General features: G+C 34.9%; 2 protein-coding genes across 11 annotated transcripts in view; one reads left to right on the forward strand and one right to left on the reverse strand.

Annotated features, from left to right (window-relative positions):
* MARCHF7 (membrane associated ring-CH-type finger 7) overlaps nucleotides 1–21,327 on the forward strand; it is a 58,471-nt gene extending 37,144 nt beyond the window's left edge. The window contains exons 3-11 of one of the 10 annotated variants that reach the window (XR_006583737.1): nucleotides 437–512; nucleotides 614–672; nucleotides 1,418–1,585; nucleotides 4,401–5,508; nucleotides 8,052–8,221; nucleotides 12,461–12,570; nucleotides 15,758–15,871; nucleotides 17,435–19,665; nucleotides 20,021–21,327. Coding sequence is in view for 2 of the 10 variants with exons in the window: in XM_003990797.6 (XP_003990846.3) it covers nucleotides 1,418–1,585; nucleotides 4,401–5,508; nucleotides 8,052–8,221; nucleotides 12,461–12,570; nucleotides 15,758–15,871; nucleotides 17,435–17,483; nucleotides 20,021–20,079 (1,778 nt within the window). In the remaining 8 variants the exon portion in view is untranslated. The other 9 variants (XR_006583738.1, XR_006583733.1, XR_006583734.1 and 6 more) reach the window with 9 other exon arrangements.
* A 749-nt stretch (nucleotides 21,328–22,076) lies between these two features.
* Nucleotides 22,077–25,411, reverse strand: part of LY75 (lymphocyte antigen 75) — a 135,757-nt gene continuing 132,422 nt past the window's right edge. Inside the window, exon 39 of the mRNA XM_003990798.5 lies at nucleotides 22,077–24,685. Within this exon, the coding sequence (XP_003990847.1) occupies nucleotides 24,483–24,685 (203 nt within the window). The 3' untranslated portion in view covers nucleotides 22,077–24,482. The remainder of the gene's footprint in view (nucleotides 24,686–25,411) is intronic.

Consider the following 25,411-nt stretch of genomic DNA (forward strand, 5'->3'; position numbering starts at 1 on the left):
TATTTTGGTTAATTAGAATAGCTGATCTGTTTGGTAATCAAATTGGTAAAAATGACATGTATTTTGCTGGTTATTGTATAGGAGGTCACTTTTTTTTTTTTTTAATTGTTATACTAGGGAAGCCAAATGTACTGATACGTTAACATTCCCTAACCTAAGCGTATCTTTTATAAATGGTGAATATTGTGTTATATACTTATATTGAGAAAAAATAGAAATTCTTTAAACAAAATAGTTGATGGTATTCTATTTGGAGTTCTATATATAAGGAATCTGAAAGCGATGATTCAATTCTAGACCTCTGTATGGCATTGGACAAGTCACTTAACCATTCTGGGATTTAGATGACTTATCCATAAAGTTCCATGCATGGTATTTTGTACTCACAGACATACATTTATTGCACAAATTGAAAACATCTTTTCTTTTCCTTGAGGGGGCAGAGGAGGCTCCCTCCTCACTTAGATTCCTCTTCAAATGAAACACTAGGAAATGCCTGAAATAGTTTTAAGGTGAGACAGAGTTTGTGATGACACAATTGGAGATAAAATTCTTGAAATGCATTTGTATTATCATTTGAATTAGTGTAAGCGATTCCTTTCTATTTTGATAGGCAGGACCGCCTGGGGAAAGACACTGCCCATCTGAAGAATATTAAGAGTAGTGTGATGGGTAAGAGCAGACTGTCCTTAACATTGTAGACAAACACCATTGTGCACAGATACTTTTGGTCTCTTCTACTCTGTGAAGGCATAGCATTAAATACCCTGGGCCATTTCCCTTAATGAGGAGGAATCAATAAGGCTATTGGGACTAGGAAAGGAAGAAACAAAATTTCAAGGTAAATAGTTAGGGGGGAAAGTTAACAGACTTATTTTTAATTTATTTTGTTAGATATGATTTCATTTAAAAATTTAGATTATGATTGCAACAGTACATTAATTTTTACAATAAGTGAAGCAAGTGTGATGGCAATGATAATATTTCTGATAAAATACCTTCAGTGGCTATAGTAAAACATCTTCCATTTTGACATGGCTTGATTTTAATTTTGGCTGTTCTCCAATATCAGTTTCATTGACTTTTCAGGAAATTCTGCATCTTTGACCAGCTTTGCATTTTGTTCTGTAATTATTTTACATCAAGCTCACATGGTATGGTCAGGTGTTCTAGAAGGTGACTGAGACATTGGCATCATGGATGGGTGGTAAATTGTAGTGTTAGAGAAGAATATTTGAGTAGGAAACAATTTTATAAGTGATGAGTTCATTAGTGAATAATTTTATGTTTTGCTGAATTTTGCTTCTGATTGCAACTATGTAACAAATCATGATAACCTCCCTGTATAATACCACAGAACTGTCATCAGAAATCATGAAAGCATTTTCTGAATTAAAATTTCTTCCATTATTTTAAGAATCTTCTTGGAGGCATAATCAAGTTCCTAGATCTTCATCAATGGTACTTGGATCATTTGGAACTGACTTGATGAGAGAGAGAAGAGATTTAGAGAGAAGAACAGATTCTTCCATTAGTAATCTTATGGATTATAGCCACCGAAGTGGTGATTTCACAAATTCATCATGTATGTATAAATTGTATTATTATGTATAGCTTAATAATGTTACATTTTCCTCTGTGTATGTATTATTAAAATGACAGTAGAAACGAATACATGAAGTGCATCTTACGGAGATTTCAAAATAGTATGTTTTTATACTGTATACTAGCTTATTTGTTTTTATACTTTAAAAAATAAAAAGCTTAAAATAGATGTACAGTCGTATCTGGATTTTGCCTGCTTATAATTTTCTAAAAATATATGTTGGGGCACCTAGGTGGTTTAGTCAGTTAAGTTTCCCACTCTTGGTTTCAGCTCAGGTCATGATCTCATGGTTCGTAAGATCAAGCCCTGCATTGGGCTCTGTGCGGTCAGTTTGGAGCCTGCTTGGGATTCTCTCTCCTCTCTGACCCTCCCCCACTCTTTCTCTCTCAAGATAAATAAATATTGAAAAATATTTTATTAAAAACTGTGTTGTAAAGTATACTAAATAATTTTAGCATACCCCAATATCATTTGCATTCTACAGTTGACCCTTGAACAATGCAGGGGTGAGGGCACTGACCCCTATCTGCCCCTTCCTCCGGTGCAGTTGAAAATCTATGTATACATAACTTTTGACTCCCCTAAAACTTTACTACTCATACCCTACTGCTGACTGGAAGCCTTACCAAAAATGTAAGCAGTTAGTTAACATATACCTGTATATGTTACATAATGAATTCTTATAATAAAGTAAGCTAGAGAAAATAAATTATGTCATTAAAAAAATCATAAGGGGTGCCTGGGTGGCTCAGTTGGTTAAGTGTCTGACTTCGGCTCAGGTCATGATCTCACAGTTGGTGAGTTCGAGCCCTGCATCGGGCACTGTGCTGACAGCTTGGAGCCTGGAGCCTGCTTCGAATTCTGTGTCTGTCTGTCTGTCTCTCTGTCTCTCTGTCTCTCTCTGTCTGCCCCTACCCGCCCTCCCCAAAATAAATAAACATTAAAAATGTTAAAAAAGAAAAGAAAAAATCGTAAGAGAAATACGTATATAATGCCTACTGTATTTACCAGAAAAATCTGTGGATAAGTGGACCTATGCAGATCGAATCCATGTTGTTCAGGGATTAACTGTATAGTATAATAACTACTTAATGGTAAATTTCTGACCTAACTAAAGCTTGAAATCAACATTTTAAGGCATAATTTAGAATTACTTTTGTTTAACATGAATGTGCCTTTATTCATTCCGTTGAAATAAAGACCTACACTATTTCTGTCAGTGTATTAAGGTTTTCAAAATTAAATGTCATAAAATAGTAATACTAAAAAAAAGTGCTTATTGAAGTTGACAGATCTAGCAGGCAGAAGTGGAGTTTGATTTACACAGAAGAAAATATACATTTGTTTGGGGCACCTACGTGGCTCAGTCAGTTAAGTGTCTGACTTGATTTTGGTTCAGGTTATGATCTCAGGGTTCTTGAGATTGAGTGCCTGTGTTGGGTTCTGTGTGGACAGCACAGAACCTGCTTGGGGCTCTCTGTCTGTCTCCTTCTCTCTCTGCCCCTCCCCCGCTTGTGTTTTCTCTCTCAAAATAAATAAACTAAAAAAAAAAAAAAAATTGTTTTAGGTAATCTCTTCATCCATCCTGGAGCTCAAACTCACAACCCCGTCAACTGAGCCAGCCAGGCACACCCTGTGTAGGTTATTTTAAATAAAGTTATTGGGGCAGACTTTGCCTTGACCAATGACCAATGAAGACCTCTTTTTATTTGTTTGGTTTTAGGTGTATGAGCTCTAGTATATAGTATCAGTGGCGTCTAGGTTTGAACGTCTAAAAGTATAGGGTAGAATAGATTTAGCCACTAACAGTTTATCCCTTCACGAAGGTCCATGTGTTAGCACAGTAGCAATCTCACTCTTTAAGCTAAGTGTGTGGATGAGAATTCTTTATAAAGGAATGCTGTAGTATTTCTCATCCCATTTTAAGGTGTAGAACCACCAGTAGTGGGCTCTATTCTGACTCCTAGCTTCTAGCAAGTGTTGAAAAGTAGAGTTATGTCTGATAAGTAACAGAGATAAGAACTTGAAAGAAAAAAGATTGGAGGAATTTTTAGCTGTCAACCAAGGTTTGCCGTAAAATTTTAAAGATGATAGTATTTGTATGAAATAACTTTTATACTTGCAGTGTAGGAAGAATCTCCAAAACACTGTCTTCCTAGGATTATTTTGCCATTATTTACTGTAAGAGTCCTTTACAGTGAATTATTTGGCTCATTGAAAATTTCTTATCCATTTAGAGGCACCTGGGTGGCTCAGTCGGTTAAGCATTCGACTTTGGCTCAGATCAAGATCTCATGGTTTGTGAATTTGAGCTCCACATCATTCTCTCCGCTGTCAGCGCAGAGTCCACTTTGGATCCTCTGTCTCCCTCTCTCTCCCACACACGCTCTCTCTCAAAAATACCCCCCCCCACACACACACACACGCGCGCTCTCTCTCAAAAATAAACATTTAAAAATAAAATTCCTTATCCATTTAGATGTTAGATATTTACCATATCAATTTCTGATTAACAAATTCAGACTGTTATACCTTCCTTAATTTAGTAGATTTAGATGTTTGTCTCATTAGCCATGATACATTTCTTTCTTTTCAGTTTGCAGTGTTAACTTAGTATAAAAAGAGAAATACATATATGTTTTTTTCTGTAATAGTAGTTAAGCTGTGTATTCATAATAATAGCAGTATTGGTTTGAATCCAGTGTTTCATTTTGCAAATATTAGTTAATAATTCTAAATTTAATACTCAAAATATTTCATGTAATTGGTTATCTTTCTTTTCTTTCAAAAATAGATATTCAAGACAGAGTTCCTTCTTCATATTCACAGGGAGCAAGACCAAAAGATAACTCAGTGAGCACTTTACAGTTGAATACATCATCCACAAACCACCAGATGCCTTCTGAACATCAGACTGTACCATGTTCTAGGGACTCTAATAGAAATTCTCTACGGTCAAATTTTTCTCCAAGAGAATTGGAATCTCCCCAAAGCAGTACACAGCCTGGATTTTCTTATCTTTCAAATAGAGATGAAGCCTCAACCATAAGCAGTTCAGATAGGGTTGGTTCATCTCAAAGATCATTTCAAGAATCTTCTGACAACGAAGGTAGACGTTCAACCAGAAGATTGCTGTCACGTATAGCTTCTAGTATGTCATCTACTTTCTTTCCCCGAAGATCTAGTCAGGATTCCTTGAATACAAGATCATTGAGTTCTGAAAATTCCTATGTTTCTCCAAGAATCTTGACAGCTTCACAGTCTCGTAGCAATGCAGCGTCAGCTTCTGATGTTCCCGATAGTAGGGCATCTGAAGCTTCTCAGGGATTTCGATTTCTTAGGCGAAGATGGGGTTTGTCCTCTCTTAGCCAAAATCATAGCTCTGAGCCTGATTCAGAAAATTTTAACCAAGAATCTGAAGGTAGAAATACAGGACCATGGTTATCTTCCTCACTTAGAAATAGATGCACACCTTTGTTCTCTAGAAGGAGACGAGAGGGACGAGATGAATCTTCAAGGATACCTACCTCTGATATACCATCTAGATCTCATCATATTTTTAGAAGAGAATCAAATGAAGTGGTTCACCTTGAAGCACAGAGTGATCCCCTTGGGGCTACTGCCAACAGATCACAAGCATCTGCAGCATCGAGTAGTGCTGCTACAGGTGGCTCCACATCAGATTCAGCTCACAGTGGAAGAAATACAGGAATAACAGGGATCCTTCCTGGTTCTTTATTTCGATTTGCAGTCCCCCCAGCACTTGGAAATAATTTGACTGACAATGTCATGATCACTGTAGATATTATTCCTTCAGGCTGGAGTTCATCTGATGGAAAAAGTGATAAAACTAAAAGTGCACCTTCAAGAGACCCAGAAAAACTGCAGAAAATAAAAGAGAGGTAAATTTGAATACCTGTCATAAGTCTGTAAAGCAAGAGCAGATTAGAGGAAGAAATCTTTTTTTTATTTTTGAAGGGAGAAAGCATGCGAGTGGGGAAGGGGCAGAGAGAGAGAGGGACAGAATCTGAAGGGGGCTCTGCAGTGAGCCTGATGTGGGACTCAGAGTCGTGAACTGTGAGATCATGACCTGAGCTGAAGTCAGATGCTCAACCAAGTGAACCACCCAGGTGCCCCAGGAATCTTTATTTCTAAAATGGCTTCTCATAACAAGAAACATACCGGAAATTTCTTTCCTTAAGATTTATACCCACTAAGATGTTAAATTCTCAGAGGTAAAGTGGATGAGAATTAATAATGAAGATAGGCACTGGGGGTGTAGATTGCATCAAGATAGTCTGAAGATTATTTTTAACCAGCTTTCAATACAGCTTTTTGCATAAAAAGGCAAAAAACCTTAATGTCTCACCCCGTTCCTTGGTAGACCATTGCTAAGTAGAATTGATAAAGGGACCCCAGTGGTTTATAAATTATCAAAACTATCTGTCTTACCTTTAGTTAAGATTTATTTACCATTTATTTGTATGTCTCATCTCAGACTCTTCTGGAATGAGATAAAATAAAATCATTTGCACAAATTTTGTTTTTGACGTGTACATGTACACAGAATATTCTTTGTGTATTGATTTGACAGAAATAGTAGTTTAAATATAGGACTTAGAATCTTTTTATGCAGATACAATCTTTGTACAGTTGATTATTTAAAAATCTCTGGTAAGAGTGAAAAGATGAAAGATCAGAGATTTCAGTCCCAACTTTATTGTTTATTTTGTCATTTTAGTGTACTTAGTTTTTCCATTTATTAAAATAATTTTTATTGTAAAATGGATTAGGATAGTTTATGTAAAATATAGGAAGACAAGACTTAGGTAAAGCTAAGGTTGTGGGGTGTTTTAACTTGTTGCTTTTTCTTCATAAATAACTAATGTAATGGGATTGTTGGGAAGCATAGTTTTTACTATTTTAGATTTTTTTATTTTTTTAAGAAGAAATACATTAAAATGTAACTCTCTGGGGATAAAGAGAGTCTGGGTTGTTGGATATTAGGCTACTACATTCCCTTTTTTCCTTATGTAGGACAGATTGTAGCATGGGACTATTCTCTTCCCGCATTTGAAGTTTGCTATTTTTCCTTTCTTGAAAAAAGATGCCCTGGTAGTCTTAGCTTTAATGTCATAGTAACTCCCTCTGATTATATGCTGTCTGCTGATAAATGTAGTAACTATTATATTTCCTGTGTTCAAAGTTAGGTTAATTTGAGGGTAGTGGTTCAACAGAGGGCAAAGCATTAGTTTGGTAATTTCCAAAGAGAAACAAATTAAGCCAGCACCACCATGTCTGGTTAGATTATAAAGCAGTATTTGTTGGTTATTTTGTCATAGAAATAGTGTGTGGGTATTCCTCTGTTATATATTTTTTGCTAATATGTGATTTCAAGACACTCCACAAGTAAATTAATACGAGTCTAAAAAATTGAAACTCTTAAGTAAAAATAATTGAAAGTATAAGCCAGAGAAAGTTAAATCTGAAGGTAAAACATAAATATTTATGCTTGAGGTTATATCTCTGGCTTAACCAGACCATGATAATCACCTAACAGTTGCATATCTAATCCTCTTTCCATACATCTTTTTGCTGAATTCATTAGGAACCTGTATCATCCAGGTTATATTTTAGTAACAGTTTAGCATTCAGTTGTAATTTACTGAGTTACTTCTTTCATGCCAGCAGTGGACTAAGGCAATAAGCACTTTAACAAACATTAAATATTTGTAAAATATATATAAATGGCTATCATTCTGCATTTAAATTAAGCAGTACATGTGGGCCTGTTAGAGGACATAGGTTAATGAAAACTGCTTCACACTTTAAAAGCCTACTCTGTTGAAATGAGGATGATTAAATAAATAACATTGCTAGGGGTGGGGGAAATGAATAAAAGTCTTTGTTTTTTTACTGTGATTTAGCACAAAAAGTTTATCAGTTTAACCCTATGTGGTTCTGATAGCATGTAAGTGAAAAAACACAAGCCCATATTTAATTTTTTGAAGTTGTCCTAAATGTTTTTTTGGAGATGGGGGAGGAAAGTGCTAAGTATGTAAGTACATTACCTTTATACTGTTGGAACTGAAGTAGTCTACGATACTGTAGAAATTAAAATTTCTTGGGATATTTGTAAAGTGATTGTGAAAAATAAGGTGTGATACGAAATAAGTGTGATATCAAAGACAAAATCACTTAAAGCCTTTGAAGGTAAATAATAGGATATTCTGTTTCATTTACCTTTAAAACAGTTATTGTCATTTTCATTCTCATTGAATTGGTTTTTAATGGTGGTTGGAGTTTTTTATGGTTGTTTGCTTTTTTTCTACTTAGAACATGAATAGAAATAACAAAAATATTGTTTGAGATTATGTATGATTTGAAATGACCAACCAGGATAAGTTTTGATAGCTGTATTTACAAGATGCTCCTTCTTTTCTAGCCTCCTTTTAGAGGACTCTGAAGAAGAAGAAGGTGACTTATGTAGAATTTGTCAGATGGCAGCTGCATCATCATCTAACTTGCTGATAGAGCCGTGCAAGTGCACAGGAAGCTTGCAGTATGTTCACCAAGATTGTATGAAAAAGTGGTTACAGGCCAAAATTAACTCTGGTAAGATTTGCCTTTTTGTGTGTTTTGTTTTTGCAATCTTTCCAAGAGATGCACGTACATATACGTTTTAGTTACCAAATCTGATTATATTTTACTGATTGTCAAATTTATACTCTTATCAAAAGTATGGTAATTAATTTTTGAAGCAAAAGCATTAATGAACTTCATTAATCTTGCTTCAAAATTTAATGTATTGTACTGTTTTTTTTTTTAAATATTACTTCTTTTGGGGCGCCTGGGTGTCTCAGTCGATGATGTGTCTGACTTGGGCTCATGTCATGATCTCAGTTTGTGAGTTCGAGCTCTGTATCCGGCTCTGTGCTGACAGCTTAGAGCCTGGAGCCTGCTTCAGATTCTGTGTTTCCCTCTCTCTCTCTGCCCCTCCCCCGCTCGCACGCGCTCTCTCTCTCTCTCTCTCTCAAAAGTAAATAAACATAAATAAATAATTATTTTTTGAGAGAGAGAGTGCAAGCTGGAGAGGGGCAGAGGGAGAGGGAGACGGAGAATCAGAAGCAGGCTCTAGCCTCTGAGCTGTCAGTGCAGAGCCCGATGCAGAGCTCAAACTCAAAACCATGAAATCTTGACCTGAGCTGAAATCAAGAGTCAGACGCTTAACTGACTGAGCCACCTAGGCACCCCTCTTTTTTTAATGTTTATTTATTTATTTTGAGAGAGTGAAATTTAATTTTAAAGTTGAGAGAAATTTGTTAGACCATGAGTACCAGAGTACATAAGTAAAAATGACTCCTAAGGTGAGAGGGTGGGAAATTAGATGAGATTAGTAAATGTGCACAATTTTAAAAAATTTGTTTAATTTATTTGTTTTGAGAGAGAGAGCAAGCAGGGGAGGGGCAGAGAGAGAGAGAGGGGGAGGGAGACACAGCATCCCAAGCAGGCCCTATTCTGTCAGCACAAAGCCCCACACGAACCGTGAGATCATGAGCTCATAAGAAGATCCAGATGCTTGACTGACTGAGCCACCCAGGCACACCAGTGTATGCTGTTGTATGAGATTGATGGTCTGATAATAGTTGGTGACAGGAAAATAATTTGTGAGGTAGGATGGCATTAATACTGATTTTTTTTTTTTTTTAACATTTATTTATTTTTGAGAGACAGAGCATGAGCAGGGCAGGGGCAGAGAGAGGGAGACACAGAATCAGAAGTAGGTTCTACACTCCGAGCTGTCAGCACAGAGCCCAATGCGGGACTCAAATCCACGAACTGCGAGATCATGACCTGAGGCAAAGTGGGGTGCTCAACCGACTGAGCCACCCCGGTGCCCCATTAATACTGATTTTAATCATCATTTTGGAAGACTTGGGTAACCTGTTCAAGCTGGAGATTATGAGGCTCCTGGGAAAAATTTGTTTGTAGCTAGGTAGCCAAGGCCTCCTTTGGGGTAGGGAGGTTATGTTTTCTTTTAAACTAGCCTGATCCCAGTGCTGTGGGGGAAGACCCATCTCACCTGTTGCGGCTTCTTCTTAGCTGTAAGGTGGTATGATAGCTTCTTGGCTTTATCATGTCCTGGGCCATTATCAAGATTAAATGAATGTTCAGCATGGTAGCATTTGTTCTTGACACTTAGTAAGGGCCCAGCAATGTGTTAGCCATTACCAAAATGAGAAACAAGTTGACTCACCTTCTAATACCTTTGCAGTTAGACATTTAGTGTTGTGTAGGCAGGAAAACAGTTGATACAGTGTGTTAAGAACATTGTTAGGCCTAGATTGGAATAATGGCACTAAAACTTAACTGAAGGATCTTGAGTAAGTTTTTTTTTAACATTGGTTCTCAACCTTGGCTGCTGATCAAAATTATCCCTTAGAGTTTTAAAAAACATTGATGCCTTTGATCTACTTTTGAATGTTCTTAAGTAGGTCTGCGATTGGGCCTCAGATCCATTATGCGTAAAACTGAGTAATTCTTACCACATAAGGTTGTTGTGAAGGTCAAATGAGATGACATTTATAAATAGTTTCTCACAGTACTGGGCATGTGGTAAATACTCAATTAGAGGGTGTTACCAGGTTATTAATAAGCTTTCTAAGATATGATCAGATGAATGTAAAGATCTCAAGAACTGAACCTTCTTGATAAATTTTCACAAAGGCTTTCTCATACTTACGTAAAGACCCCATCTAGTAGAAGATTCATTCTGGTAGAGATTGATTTTAAGCATTTATTAAGCAGCTGCCATGTATGGACTGTTAAACTCTCAGGGTATGCGAAAATGAATAAAGCAAGTCTAGTACAAGTTGAGGCGAATGCAATCAGGGCAGTCAAGGCCTACTGAATGAGGTGGGGTCTTAATGGAAAGAGCCCTAGATTAAACATGTAGGATAAATGGGCTTTTCCGAGCTGTATATGATCTACTGAACGTTGTTCTATAAGTCACTTAATTCCTAGAAGAAAAAACATGAAGCACTAAAACATGAAAGAATTTGTACTAAATGATCTCAAAGGCCCGTATTTTATAATCACACTTCTCCTGCTTCTGAATCAGAGAATAGTTCTAAGAAATGTCTGATAAATGTAGGGCGCCTGGGTGGCTCAGTAGGTTAAGTGTCCAACTTTGGTTCAGGTCAGGATCTCACCATTTGTGAGTTTGAGCTCCACCTCAGGCTCTGTGCTGACAGCTCAGAGCCTGGAACCTGTTTCAGATTCTGTGTCTCCCTCTTTCTCTGTCTGTCTGTCTGTCTCTCTCTCTCAAAAATAAACATTAAAAATTTTAAAAACAAATGTCTGATAAATGTCTTTCACGTTCTTTGTTTTCCATCAGTCATAGTATGGACTTATCCTGAATTTAGTTCAGTGGTACAATATTAATTGTCTTTAATTCACATATTCCAATGCATTTTAATTTCAGTATCTCTATGTATGTTAGACTCCTAAAACAGCAACAACAACTTGGTTTTAATCATATACTGGAAATACAGTGACTATCTTAATGTAATTTGACTACAGGACATTTTGAGACAATAGAGAACATACTACCTCAGAATAGCACTCACTTTCTGTTCAACTATTTTCAAAAGAAAATGCATATAAATTACTGCTGTCTTAGACTTTATGCCAGATTTTACTTTTTAAGAGCTTTAAGAGCTTGAAGGCAGAGGTTGCGACTTTTCTTTTTCCTTCTAAATTTTGGCATATAACAGTCAACAAATGTTCATTGAATCTAAACTTCTACCCTGTTAATCACATGACTTCTCTACTTTTAAGATACGTATATATATATATATATATATATATATTTTTTTTTTTTAGGATATATATACATATATATATACACACACTTTTAGGATATATATATATATATATGTATGTATATGTATATTTTAGTTTAAAGCTGTCTAAAAATAAGCATGGGGTAGAATGGCTATATGTTTAATTAGACAAAATTACCAATGATTTAATTGGAGCCAGAAGCTTAGGAGTAACCAGTAACTGCATATTGGACAGAAAGAACTCTTTTTCCTTTTGTGATAAAATATATATAAAGTAAAATTTCCCTTTTGACCATGATTACATGTGTAATTCAGTGTCATTGAGTATGTTCAGAATGTTGTGTGACCACCACCACTATCTACTTCCAAAATTTTACTACCACCCCAAAACAAAAACTCTTCATCCATTAAGCAGCACCTCCCACCTCCCCTTCTCCTGAATCCCTGGTAACTTATTTACTTTCATCCATGTTGTAGCATGTATCAAGACTTCGTTCCTTTTATGACTGAAGGGAGCTGTTTTTACCTAGACAAAGGTGGATTCCTTTTGTTCCCTCCTAGCTTACAGGGAATGCACATTTCTTAGAGGACAAAAGGTCTTAGGTGTATATTGTCACATCAGAGATACTGGCCTGGATATAGGTAACTAGTTGTTTGGGATACTACATTATTTAACATTGTGTTCATGGCATCTTGCCAAGGTACTTAAATAAGAAGCGGGAAGTACAGATGATGTTCCATTGTCAGCTTCCCACCATCAAGGATGGGGTAGCATGCATTTCTGGAAGGAAAAAAATGGACACCTAAATAATGGATATAAGCTTAGGACCTGACAAGCCACATTAGTGTTAACCAGTTGTTATTTTAGGAGACCTTACCGGTTTATGGCAGTAATGCAATCTTCCTTCCTTTCTCCCTTTGGATTCTCTATATTCTAAGCTTAAAACTTTACAAGGAATAGTATTTTGTGGAGACATAGCAAAGTAAGTTTTCCATTTAATTTTACCAGGTTCTTCATTAGAGGCTGTAACCACCTGTGAACTCTGTAAAGAGAAGTTGCAGCTTAACCTGGAGGATTTTGATATTCATGAACTACATAGAGCTCATGCAAATGAACAAGTTAGTATATTTTGCCTAATTTGGTAAGTGTCTGTTCTATGCTTAAAGGACAACTCTTGAAGAAAAGATTAAATCATGGTCAGAAAACCTGCATTAAAATAATAATAATAATAATAATAATAATGTTTTTAATATAATTCTGTTACCACATTAGGTATTATATGATTCGATAATTTTTCATTTTCCCCCTAACTTTTTAAGGCACAAGGCACATAACAAAGTCACAAATTTTAAGTGTAAGGTAAAATTCATCATATGCTTCTTAAATAAACCTAAAAATAAGGAAAGCTTAGGAAATGGGTCCCAAAGTAGGCATGCCAACCTTCTCTCCCCAGAGCTGTCTCTGAGTACTGTGAATGCCTCTGAGTACTGGAAAATAATTGAAACACCAAACCCCAGATCTGCATCCTGTTTTTTTATTATGTTAGGAATAATTTTTTATGTGCCTATATGATGCCCTGTTCTTCCTCATGTCTGATTCCCTCTACCCTCCCCATTCCGCTTCCATCTATATGTTGAACAAGTTATCTTATGTGAAATCATTTATTCCAAGTTCACATTGTTTTTCTTTCCTTTAGTATTTGTATCACTACAAATACATAATGTCAGGATTTTTCTGATGATACTAAAATTTTATTTCATATATTATCCTCTCATGTCTCAGATTTTTTTGGTATGTATTGATCTCTCCTTCCCTTCTCCCCCCATTGATTGGATCACTAATTTTTCTTGAAACTTAGAGCTCAGTATTTTTTCCTTTTTAAAGGAAAATTCAGGTGGGAGATGTTGAAAGATTATGAGGATAACTCTAGGGCCATACTATCCAAGTGTGCTTATTAGCATATTTGTGATAAAAAGAGAGGTGATGGTGACAGAATGCATGAATGCTTGAAAAACACCTTTTAAATGAAGTGTTTGGACACGTTTCTCCCTTTTTTATTAAAGTGAAGTTTATGTAATGTAACCATTTTAAGGTGAACAGTTTATTGGTACTAGTACACTTGAGCACTGCACAACCATTACCTCTCTCTAGTTCCAGGACATTTTCATCTCTTCAAAAGAAAATCCTGTACCCATTAAGTAGTGGATCCCTATTTCCCCCTTCTCCCATCCCCTGGCAACCACCAATCTGTGTTCTATTTGACTTTGTCTATTCTGGATATCTCATATAAATTGAAACATGCAATATATGATCTTTTGTGGACACTCTCTTTAAATGTGCAAATATAGATACCCTTTGAAAATCTGATTAAAACCAAGGAACACTCTTTACAAAATATACATAGACACAAAATCTGCATATAATTTAAGGGACTCCCAGATCTCTTGAAGCTAATTGCCTAGATCCAGGTTAAGAATCACTGATCTAAGGAATGAAAAAAATTAGTTGATATAGTACAGATGCTACTCTAATACTAGTTATTGTTTTATTCCTTAATGAAGCCAGTTGTCCAAAAGGAGTACCACTTTCAATAGGGAATTGTCTTAAATTCTTAAGGAGTCTCTCTCTAGACAGCTAGAGTTTTAAGTTTTTAAGTTTTTTAAGTTTTGGTTTTTTTTAAGTTTTTTTTTTAACGTTTATTTTTGAGACAGAGACAGAGCATGAACGGGGGAGGGTCAGAGAGACAGAGACACAGATTCTGAAACAGGCTCCAGGCTCTGAGCTGTCCGCACAAAGCCCGACGCGGGGCTTGAACTCACGGACTGCGAGATCATGACCTGAGCCGAGGCCACTTAACTGACTGAGCCACCCAGGCGCCCCCTTAAATTTGTTTTAAATGTTTTATTATTTATTTTTGAGAGAGGGAGAGACACAGCGCAAGTGGAGGAGGGGGCAGGGAGAGAGGGAAACAGAATCCAAAACAGACTCCAGGCTCTAGGCTGTCAGCACAGAGCCCAACAAGGGGCTCAAACTCACAAGCTGTAAGATCGTGACTTGAGCTGAAATGATATGCTTAACCAACTGAGCCACCCAGGCGCCCCTAGACAGTGGTATTTTAAAGAACAAGAGGAAATAGTATGGAAAGATGCAAAGAAATTTTTATTTTTTTTGCTCAAAATCAGAGTAGGTTTCAAAGAATGGTTTTTTTCCTTCCATTCTTTCTTTAGGTAATCCATCATGTCTCTTGAAGGTGGTTCTTTGGCTTTTCAGTACAGCCAAGAGTATTTTTCTTGTTCTTCAAGGATTTTAATGATCCACCTCTTAAATAATTGAGAGGCACTGAGAAATATTAGGTGGAAAATGACAGTCTTGATGAAGCTTTCTGGCTTTAACATCTTTGTTCTTAGTGAATCATGGATTTTAGTGTTCTAACAGATACCCTCATTTTAAATGGTTAGTTTATAATACATTTTAATCTTCTGGATGCATGATTTTCTTTTAAGTTAAAAACAAAGTTAATGAAGTGAAGCATTTAGAGAAACTTTTAATTTCAAATTTGTTGAGTATTCTGAAGAATCTATAACCAGTTACTTGCTGAAGTTGCTACTAAGAACATAGATTTCTTAAGTTATCAAAATATGATACAATTTAGAGATCACTGTGTAACAGTTACAGATTAGATTTTTTAATAGCACTATATTCATGATTTGTTTTCTTAGCTTCAAAACCAACAGAACAGCATTGAACCAAAGATCTATTTTTACCCATTGCAAATTTCTATGTGAATGATATGAGGAAGTTACTTTACTACCTTTTTTTTAGTTCATTTTTATATTTAGTGTTGCCTTTAAGTTAATTAAATTACATGAACAACCTGTCAGAATAGGATTTTAGTCACATAATGTATTGATTTTTGCTGTAGATGAAATGGTAATTTTTAAGCAAATAGTTATAGCTATCTGTGTAATGAAATCAGTTTTCAGCTTTATGTGGAACCAGAGCATTCATTCCACCATCAAATGATTTTTCCCACTTTTATATAAATCATTACATAAAGGAAGACTATATGAGAATGAAAAGGTTATTCACACACCTATTTGAATACATTATATGGCAATTAGTGAACTTTTATGAAACTATGAAAGACAGCTCTTTCTTTTTCAATAATTGGCATTATACTCTTCCTAGGAGCTGGATGTAAATACGTTTCCTCTAGTTTATCAGTATGCTATAAGTATCAATCTCAACTCTACTAATTTTTCATTCTTCATTTTTTTTTTTTTCTCGTTTGCTTTCCTGTTGAAGGCTGAGTATGAGTTTATCAGCTCTGGTCTCTACCTAGTTGTGTTATTGCACTTGTGCGAACAAAGCTTTTCTGATATGATGGGAAATACAAATGAACCAAGCACACGTGTCCGAGTAAGTAATATTGGAGTTGGGGGAGCAGGGAGGGTGTGATGCAGCAAGTGTTTGCTTTGGAAAGCAGATTGTCTTACATGTTTACATTTTGTTTTCTTTAGGGAGCTCTTCTATTAAAATGTGCCTTGAAAATAAAGATAATGTAGATTTAATAGGAATTGCTTTCTTCCTTCTTTATCAAGCAGGCTAATTTTTTCGAAAAGCTATTTTTAAAGAAGTAATTTTCTAGCTCTTGAAGGTAATTGGAATATATTTTAGTGAAAAACAGGGATGGAATTGAAAATACCTAGGGAAAATGCTCTTTTTCATTTGGGAGGGGAAAAAAACAACTCATTATTAAATTGAACTCCAAAAACCAAAAGAGTATGGGAAATTAACTTCAATTTCATTTGTTACTATCCTGTAAAAGATTAGCAGTGTACTAATTTTTAAGTATTCATATTACTAGAAACTACTTAAGATATGGACTATTGTGTGTTTACTCTGTACACTCTTACCTTAATGTTAACACTTGAGCTGGCTGTCTCTTAGGTGCTTATGAGTGTAGGATACTACTTATCTCAGTGTACCATAGGAAATTTATACTCTCTGCCTTGCCCAATTTGTGTGGCAGGGGCTAGGGCCTGCATCAGTACTGTAGTATTGTGAACACTTCATATCTTGAAATGTGTTCATAAACATATACTTCAGACTATTTTTTAAATATTCAATTTGTTAAAAATGGAGCCAAATTTCTGGTGAGGTGTAATGTTTTTGTTTTATCTTGAAAATTACCAAATAACCAAATAATCAAAATTACCAAATATATATAGTTTGGAAATTGGTAAAACATTTTTCTGTAATCCTCATGTGAACATTCCTGTAAGCCATTTGATAGATTATTATCATTGAGAGAAAAGAAAATGAACTATCAAGAGCATTTATAATTTGAGCAAAGATCTCTGGACTTTTAAGTACTTTAGAAATCGTAGTACCTAAATATAGTAGATGCCATAAGATGATTTCCTAAAAGGTAACTTATCTTTTCAAAATGAATAAACCTTTATATAAAGCATATAATTCATGCCTTTGTAAAAGATACAAATTATTAAAGTGGAAGTCATTTTCACAAATTTTTTTTAAGTATTGAAATAAATGTAATACATCTGGAGCTATCAAATTTAGACAGGAAGATAAAATTGTTCCTGTTTTGGGTTTTTTTGACCACTAAGAGTGTTCATTTGTGTCCACATTGTAATGGTTTTAATTTTTTCTCCATAATTTTTTGAAGTGTTGTATTTATGCAAGACAGAAATGCCATTAGATAAAATTATCTTATAGCAGCTTTTAGTTTCTACGTGATTCATGATTTCTACATGACCATTTATATAATGGTGATTATATAAAACAGTTAAAAAATATTTTAAGCTTGTAATTTTTGATGTGGGGGTAGAAAGACCCCTATTTTAAAGGCTTAAATGGTGGTTGACTTTTTAAAGTAGAAATGAATCTCCTATACTGATTCTCTTTTTAGATCAATTTGCAACATTTAAACTACTATATTTCTTTCTGCATTGTTTCTAGTTTATTAACCTTGCAAGAACTCTTCAGGCACATATGGAAGATCTCGAAAGTAGGTGGAATTTCCCCTTCCCAGACTTGTTGAATTTCTTTTGCAAATTAAATCCACAGACCAAAACCTTACTGTATACGCTTTCTACCAAATTAGAGCTTCATTTATAGGCGTAGTAATACCATAATAACTGATTTGGGAAAGATGGGTTGGGCAACTGACCTTTTTCAAAGCCTATTTTTAAAAAATAATAATTTTAAGGTACAGAAGGATATATTTTAACTAGTGTTTTATTTAAAATTTTTATTTTTGATCGTCTTAATTTTAATCAAAAAGAAAACTTCTGGTCAAACCACACTTCTAAATCTGTTAGGTGTGTGTGAGAGAGAGAGAGAGAGAAATTTTGTTATTCATCTTTGTTAGGTCATTAAAAGTTTTCCCTGGGTTTGTATATAGTTCTAGGAAAATAGAGGTGAAAGATTCCTAGTTCTGAGTCCGTAACAGAAGCCATAGTTTTTTTTTTGCTCCTTGTTCAGGTCCTCATGGACCTTTAATAGGCAGCCAGCTCCAACAGCAACTCCAATCTCTTAAGATCACGTTCCAGCATTAGGACTTCTGCCTGGGCTCCCATGTGAAGGCACTTAATGCCCAAATCTTTACAGGCATCTGCACAGCTTAACCTCAAAGTCCTACAACCTCCAGGGTGCTTCGTACCAGGTGGGCACAGATATTGGTGGCTCTGAAACAGTTCCTGGGAATTCAAGATTACCCTACCTATTGTACTTTTTCACCCAAAGCAACTGGCTCCCCACGATCAGATTCCATTACACTCTTTGAAGTGTTTTAAAAATATATATTCTCCACTTGATTATTTTCTGTACTCGTCTTAAAAACACTTGTGGAGTGTCACCTGTAGTGTGCGTGATTTTTTACCTTTAGGGAAAGCTCAGCATCCTTTGAAGTAAAGTTTGAGAAGGACTTGGTCTTCATGAGAGCCTTTTAATTCCTAGAATATTCTAAGACATGGGTTGTTGTCATTAAGTTTGTACTATTTGTAAGTTTTGAAAGGATTAGAGGTACAACCAGATGCCTTTTCACAGTTTAGTATGTGTGAAAATGGTATATAAAGGAGTCTGGTATATAAAGTGGGAATTCATTTGGTGTACATCTTTTTTTTTCTTTTATATAAACTTCTTCACATCCCTTATGTTACCTAACACAAAGATCTCTTTTAGCAAATTATAATTCATACTTTGCCAGATGTGATGGTAGTAATTTGTTTTAGTTGATAGTAATATTTTCCCCAGATTGCTTTACTTTTTTTTAAACTAACATTTAGTAGTTTCCTAAACATAGCAATGTCTACTGCCAACATGTAAGAAAGACGGAGGTGAAATATACCCAGATTCAGCTGAGAGTAAAAGCTGTTGTGGGTGCTACAAGCTTACTCCTAAGTACCAGAATATTAATGTATTCTAAAAGTTGGTTCTTACTGAATTTTCTTCTCTTGTGGAGTTAATTGAATAGAAAACATGAGAAGTTCTCTGAAAAACTGTTTTATTTCTTAGTTTGATATTTCTCCATAATATAGCATAAAACTTAACCATAGGATTTACTCATTCATGAGCCAAGTATATGTTTGCTGTCATTTACTAAAAATGGATTGAAGATTTCTGCAAGATAAATTGAAACATGAAAACTTAAGTTTCATCCATACATGTAGGATGTTTTTGTTGATTCCATTTGTTGGGTGCTCTTAAATATTGGGTCTAATATTAATACAAGAAGAGTATACGTTTAACCTTTCTGCCCTTGATAATAGGAGAAATGCTGGTTGGGTGTTTATTTTAGTGAATTCCATTTTCCTCAACACATAACAGTTTAGAGAATCCATAGTTTTGTACTTAGGTCCCTCCTATAGACATTCCAGGATGTTTATTTTAAACTTCTGAGCTACTACAATGGCTCTTAAATTGAGGTCAGAAATGTTACAAACATGATGTTTCTGACAATGTAGAGGCATAGGAATAATCTCAAAAGTTTTTTACTAAATCCAATTGTTTTAACTTAGGCTGTGTCTATATAAAAGCTTTTTGGACTAAATAGAGCTTTTTCTTGGCATTGTATAGACATAGCTTTGATGTAAATTGCAAGAATACCCATAACCTATTCTGTGTACATTTTTTTTCATTCTCATCGGATGCATCAAACATGCAGCGGTAATAAACCAGATTCTACTCAGGTGTGTGAGAGCACTTGCCTTAAGTTCATTTTTTTCTCTAGTGTCTAAATCATTAGCTACTATGAACACAGGCTGATCTCAGAAGCTTTTTAGAAGACGTTCTTGAAGCACATTTTTAAGCATTCTCATTTTTATAAAAACTAACATAAAAAGATGTGGGGGTGGGAGCATTATGGATGGGCATCACCCACAGTCAAACCACCCCTAACCCTGTCATAACTTATCATTTTGACCAAACAGAATACTAAATTGGGTTTTTTTATTTTACGAGTCATTGCTGTTCTGGCTTCATATTTACACATCCATTCTCATCCCCCTTAAAATCATTCTTGATTATCCTGTTTTCTTTCAACAGCTTCAGAGGATGATTCCGAAGAAGATGGAGACCATAACAGAACATTTGATATTGCCTAACTTCATATAAGACAAATGGATGATCTGTGAACAAGTGTTTATTAAAACTGGCAATTACGTATGATTTAATTTTGTGGGGAATGCCTATTGGATATATATATATATATATATATATATATATATATATATATATATTTAGATATTCTCAAGTATTGCTGAATTAAAAATTCTCCTGGACCTTTTAACATGGCCAATGAATCTGATGTTTATAAACTGGTCATCAAAAGTATTTTTCTTTTCAGTGAGTGGGAAAATGTTATCCTTGTTTTAAATATCTAAGTAATTCAGATGACCTTTTTTGTGTTTTGATTACTGTAGTCATATTTATGAAAAAAAAATGGTTCATGTTTTTAGTTTCTTGCTAGTGAAAAAAGTGGGACAAAATATGCTTTTGAAATAAAATGGCACCTAATTATTTTTCTTTTCAAAAATGCCTTAAGTTACAGTCTCATTTTCATGATCATTTGCTTCCAGTGTTTATAAAAAAAATAATTGGGAAGTTATGAAAGCATTATATATTAGGTTCCCAAAGTTAATATGAATCCTAAATTCACTTAGCAATAAAATCTAATTTTTAAGAAGTATATAAATATAAAATGTATAAATGATGGATAAATTTTTGTATTGATTTGCAAAATGCAGATTATATTTGATAAGCCATAGTATGTAGATATTCCTTTTAGGGGTATTACAGCTGTAAATTATATCGGAATTGCCCATCAAATGCTATTTGGGGAAAAAAATTACTGCAATCTCAAGTTAATGGAATATTTTTAAATCCCACATTTAAAGTTTAAAACACTGGTTTTCAATGTGTTTTTTAGTGTTGTCACTTCTTTATAGATAAATATGATATAAATAACCTGTTTGGATCCTGGTCGTTTTTAACTGTTCCTTGGTAATTCTGAGCATTTATTTACTGACTTAATATTTTTCACCACTTTTGGAGAACAGATAAACATCACCTGTTCACCAGTGAATAGATCTACACCATGGTCAGGAGTTGTGTATAAAGTTTCATAACACTGTATATATTTCCTCTGTCAACACCCTTTAGGATATACTTTTAAACACCTTCAGGTGGTTTCAGATTTAAATAGTCTTATGTTATGGCAACTAACTACATTTTCAGAACCTAAATAGAAACCATGTAATTTCTCAAATGTGAGTCAACAGTTTGGCCACACTTAGTTTGTTTGTCTTAATGTAAAACCTTGGCTGGAAATAAAATGCATACTGATTGATTTACTTTATAGTTTGAAATGTTTCCTTTTGAACTGGTGGTGCTCAAAGTAGACTTCAAACCTTAAAGCTTTTTTAAGAAGTAAAATCCCAATTCATACAAAAATATAAATTTTTTTTAAATTTTTTTTTTTTAACGTTTATTTTTGAGACAGAGACAGAGCATGAACGGGGGAGGGTCAGAGAGAGGGAGACACAGAATCTGAAACATGCTCCAGGCTCTGAGCTGTCCGCACAGAGCCCGACGCGGGGCTCGAACTCATGGACTGCGAGATCATGACCTGAGCCGAAGTCGGCAGCTTAACCGACTGAGCCACCCAGGCGCCCCTAAATGTAAAACATTTGCTCAACTTTTACCTGTTATCTCTGCTTTGCCTTAAAGGAAAAATACAAAATTAAGGATACCAGTTTCACTATTCTGTGGGCCCTTAAGGGGTGCTTTGAGTTTCAAACATTTACACTTTTAATAGACTCAGCATGAAAGTTAAGTATCTTCTACTTAACCCACAAAACTTACTTAAAAATTTAAATAGTAGGGGGCGCCTGGGTGGCTCAGTTGGTTAAGCGTCCAACTTCGGCCCAGGTCATGATCTCCTGTTTTGTGCGTTCGAGCCCTGCGTCGGGCTCTGTGCTGACAGCTTGCTCAGCCTGGAGTTTGCTTTGGATTCTGTGTTTCCTTCTCTCTCTGCCCCTCCCCCACTCACTCGCTGTCTCTCAAAAATAAATGTTATTTTTTTTTTATTTAGTAGAAAACATTCCATTGGTATGCAGTTTATTGTCATATTAAATGCTTAATGCCAGAGATACAGTGGCTTGAGCTTTATAGTATACTTTCAGTTCCGTAGTACCGCTTACTATTTCATATTTCAATATTGCATAAACTTCTGATACCCTGTACGTGTGAATTACTTTTAAAACCATATAAACAGAAATAGACCATAGAGCACTCACTACAGAGAATGCAAATTCCTAGGAAAATGCAGTTTAATGTTATTCTCTCTAGATACCTGCCAAACATAAGAATTTATACTGTCCTTATTAACCAAAACCAAGATGTTGAAGAAAGCAATTTATACATTTTGAATATAAATAAGCATGGTTATGTTGATAATATTAAAAATATACATACAGACTTGAATGACCCAGTTTGCTGTTGACCACTGAATAGATGCAAAGGCGCTGTTACAGATGTTCTGATGTATGAAGAAAATTAAGATTTAACACTTCACTAACCAGGGACCTCTAAGGACTTACTTGAAAAGTGCAATCAAATATGGAAAATTAAATCAGTTTAATGTAGCCGTTTTGTAAGAGCTGCCATTGGGTAGAAGTGATCAAAATGAACAAGAAAATTAGTTGTATGGGAGTTAAGTGGAAGGGGAGATTCTAGAGCAGCACTGTCCAGTAAAACTTCATGATGATGGAAATGGAAATGCTCTGTAATTTGTATTGCCTATTACGGTAGCTGCTACATTTGTTTGAGCATTTGAAGTGTGGCTGGTGCAACTGAGAAACTGAACTTTATATTTAATTTTAACATAAATAGCCACATGTAGCTTGTGGCTACCATATTGGATACTGTAGAAATCTGTGACTATTAGAGAAAGTTTTAAGGAAGAGTTAAGATCTTAGTTTTTAAATGACTGGTAGAATTTGAATAGAAAAAGGAAGGAATTCCAATCTGTTCACTATTAATAACTTACCAGGAATAAAATAGTATCCAAAAACTTAGAAATGTAAAGCTCTTACAGAGTGTAGTTGTTTTGTGTAATAAGGCTAGTGTAACATCTGTTCTTTTAGTACCACACAGCCATACCATATAGTCTTGTCAGCACTTTGTAGTTTTTCCTATGTCATTAAACAACAGTGCCATTAATTGTGATGAAGGAGGTTATTCGTAATGCCAGTGGACACATCGTGTAAGCTGGGACTTTGTTGCCATTGGTCAAGCTTGAGATAGTGTATCTCCCCATAAGAAAAGTTTTTCCCATAATTGATGAGACATTGGTTAGGGAGAGAGACTACTACTTTGAGCTTTCAGGGTTTCTAAATACAGTAAATATAATTTTATGTGAACTCCATATATTTATCTTTTCTAGTGTTTTTAAGCTATAAAGAATGCTAAGGAAAGTCACTCTTGATTCAGCTCTCGTTTTCATTTTTTACCCCCAGAAAGATTCTTCTCACCTTTGTCTTAAGATGTTCAGAACATGTACTGAGAACTTTGAACATCACAACTACAGTAGTATGTAGTGTTTTTCTGCAGTTTTTGCTAACCTAGTTTTCATGTCCTTGAATGATAGTTCATCAGTGTTCAGGGAGCATTGACATACCTTATATAGGAACAGATCTGGAGGTAGAGAAGAAATATTCTTAAATAAAGGGGCTCTGTGATCAAAGCATTATCCTCACTGCCATCCACTTCCACACCTTCCTGGTATGGCTGTAATCCTTCTTGCTTCAAAAACTTTATAAAATTTCATTGACATTCTAACCATTTGTTATTAGTACAAAATAAGATTTCTTGTCCAAAGTGATGTTCTAAAAGTAATGAAATTTTAAAATGTGGAATATGGGGTGGTTAAAATCTAAAAAATTTTCTACATCTAACTCAAAAGGGAAGATAAAAATATTAGGGGAATTGTCTGCCACAGTAAATTGTAATGTGTGACGTCTTAATGTATAGGATCTTTTTAAAGGTATGCTTTCTCATGTTTGTTAATAAAAGAGCAAGACCTAGAAATTGGTTAAGACCTGGTGATTGCTAAAACTACAGTGGTAGGTAAGAGTTATTTTTGTTTTTGTTTTTTTCCCAATTCTAACCTAAGGTGGTTCAACCAAATGGGAAGGAAGATAGAGCAGTAGACTGGGTTTTTATTTTTATCTACTTTACTACTTTGGGCTTTATTTAAACTTTTTAAAGTGAAAGGTACATTTAGGGAGGTGGTTAAAACTACCAAATTGTATTTATGATCATTCCTTTTTAAAAACTTCTTATGATGAACCTAAAGATCAGTTTTTGTCACGATTACGAGAATAATGAATGTTACTGGAATAAGGAAATATACCATGAAAACTGATTTTCATCAAATTTTACATTAAAATCCTGTACAGGAAATCGCTGTCAACATTTGATGTCTTAATCTGAAATTTCCAAGATCTTAGTCAAATTGAACAGCATACTCATTTTCTTCTGCAACAACCAAAACACAGTCGTCGTTATAAGGTGATTGGGGTGCAGTTGAAAAAACTGTGGTGAAACCAGAATCCAAATTTCTTTTGTACAGGAACCAAACGATTGCTCCCAAAACTGTCAAAATTACTGTGCTAGCAATCACCAAAGCTGATATTAAAATGTGGTTATCTGAAAAGGAAAAGAAAAAAAATATATATATATATATACATATATATGGAAATCAGGACACCCAGTTGCTAGAACTGCACTTGGGGGGGGGGGGGACATAAATACAGTTTCATCATGTAAATATTTGCCTATTAGAATTTCCCACACTGATGAGAAAAATAAAAAATTACACTTATTCAGATTTGTATTTGTTAGCTTGAATGACTGCCATTCTTAAGATTTTAAGTTTTACAATTCTCCATTCTAAAATGGAAATTACCTACACTCAGGGTATATCACGGTTCTACGTGTCTTCCTTGTATTTTACTTCCTAGTCTAAGACTTCCTATTTACTGCTCTTCTCAAGACTAGTTGTCTTTAGATACTTGTTTACATTAATGAAACTTATTGGTTCATCTGGCTTTTGGCATTTAAAATTTGTTATCACTGAGAAAAAACAAGAATGGCAGTGAATTATCTCCCTTTTCTATTCAAGTAACTATATGTATATGTGTATTCCTGAAGTAATTACAACCTTGCAGTCCTTGGCTACTGAAAACCCTCATAAACTTTCCGTAAGTCAGTCAGTCCAGGGAAATTAACTCAGTTTAGGAGTTACGAGGAAGAAAATGGCCACTAAAAGGAAAATTCTCTCCTTTTTGATCTTTAAAGTTTGTAGCAGTCACAGTTTGGTAAGCTTTGGGGTGTATTATTTGTGTTGGACCTTTAGATGAAAACGTATCAAGA

Source organism: Felis catus, chromosome C1 (assembly GCF_018350175.1).
Source record: "Felis catus isolate Fca126 chromosome C1, F.catus_Fca126_mat1.0, whole genome shotgun sequence".
Classification (NCBI taxonomy): Eukaryota; Metazoa; Chordata; class Mammalia; order Carnivora; family Felidae; genus Felis; species Felis catus.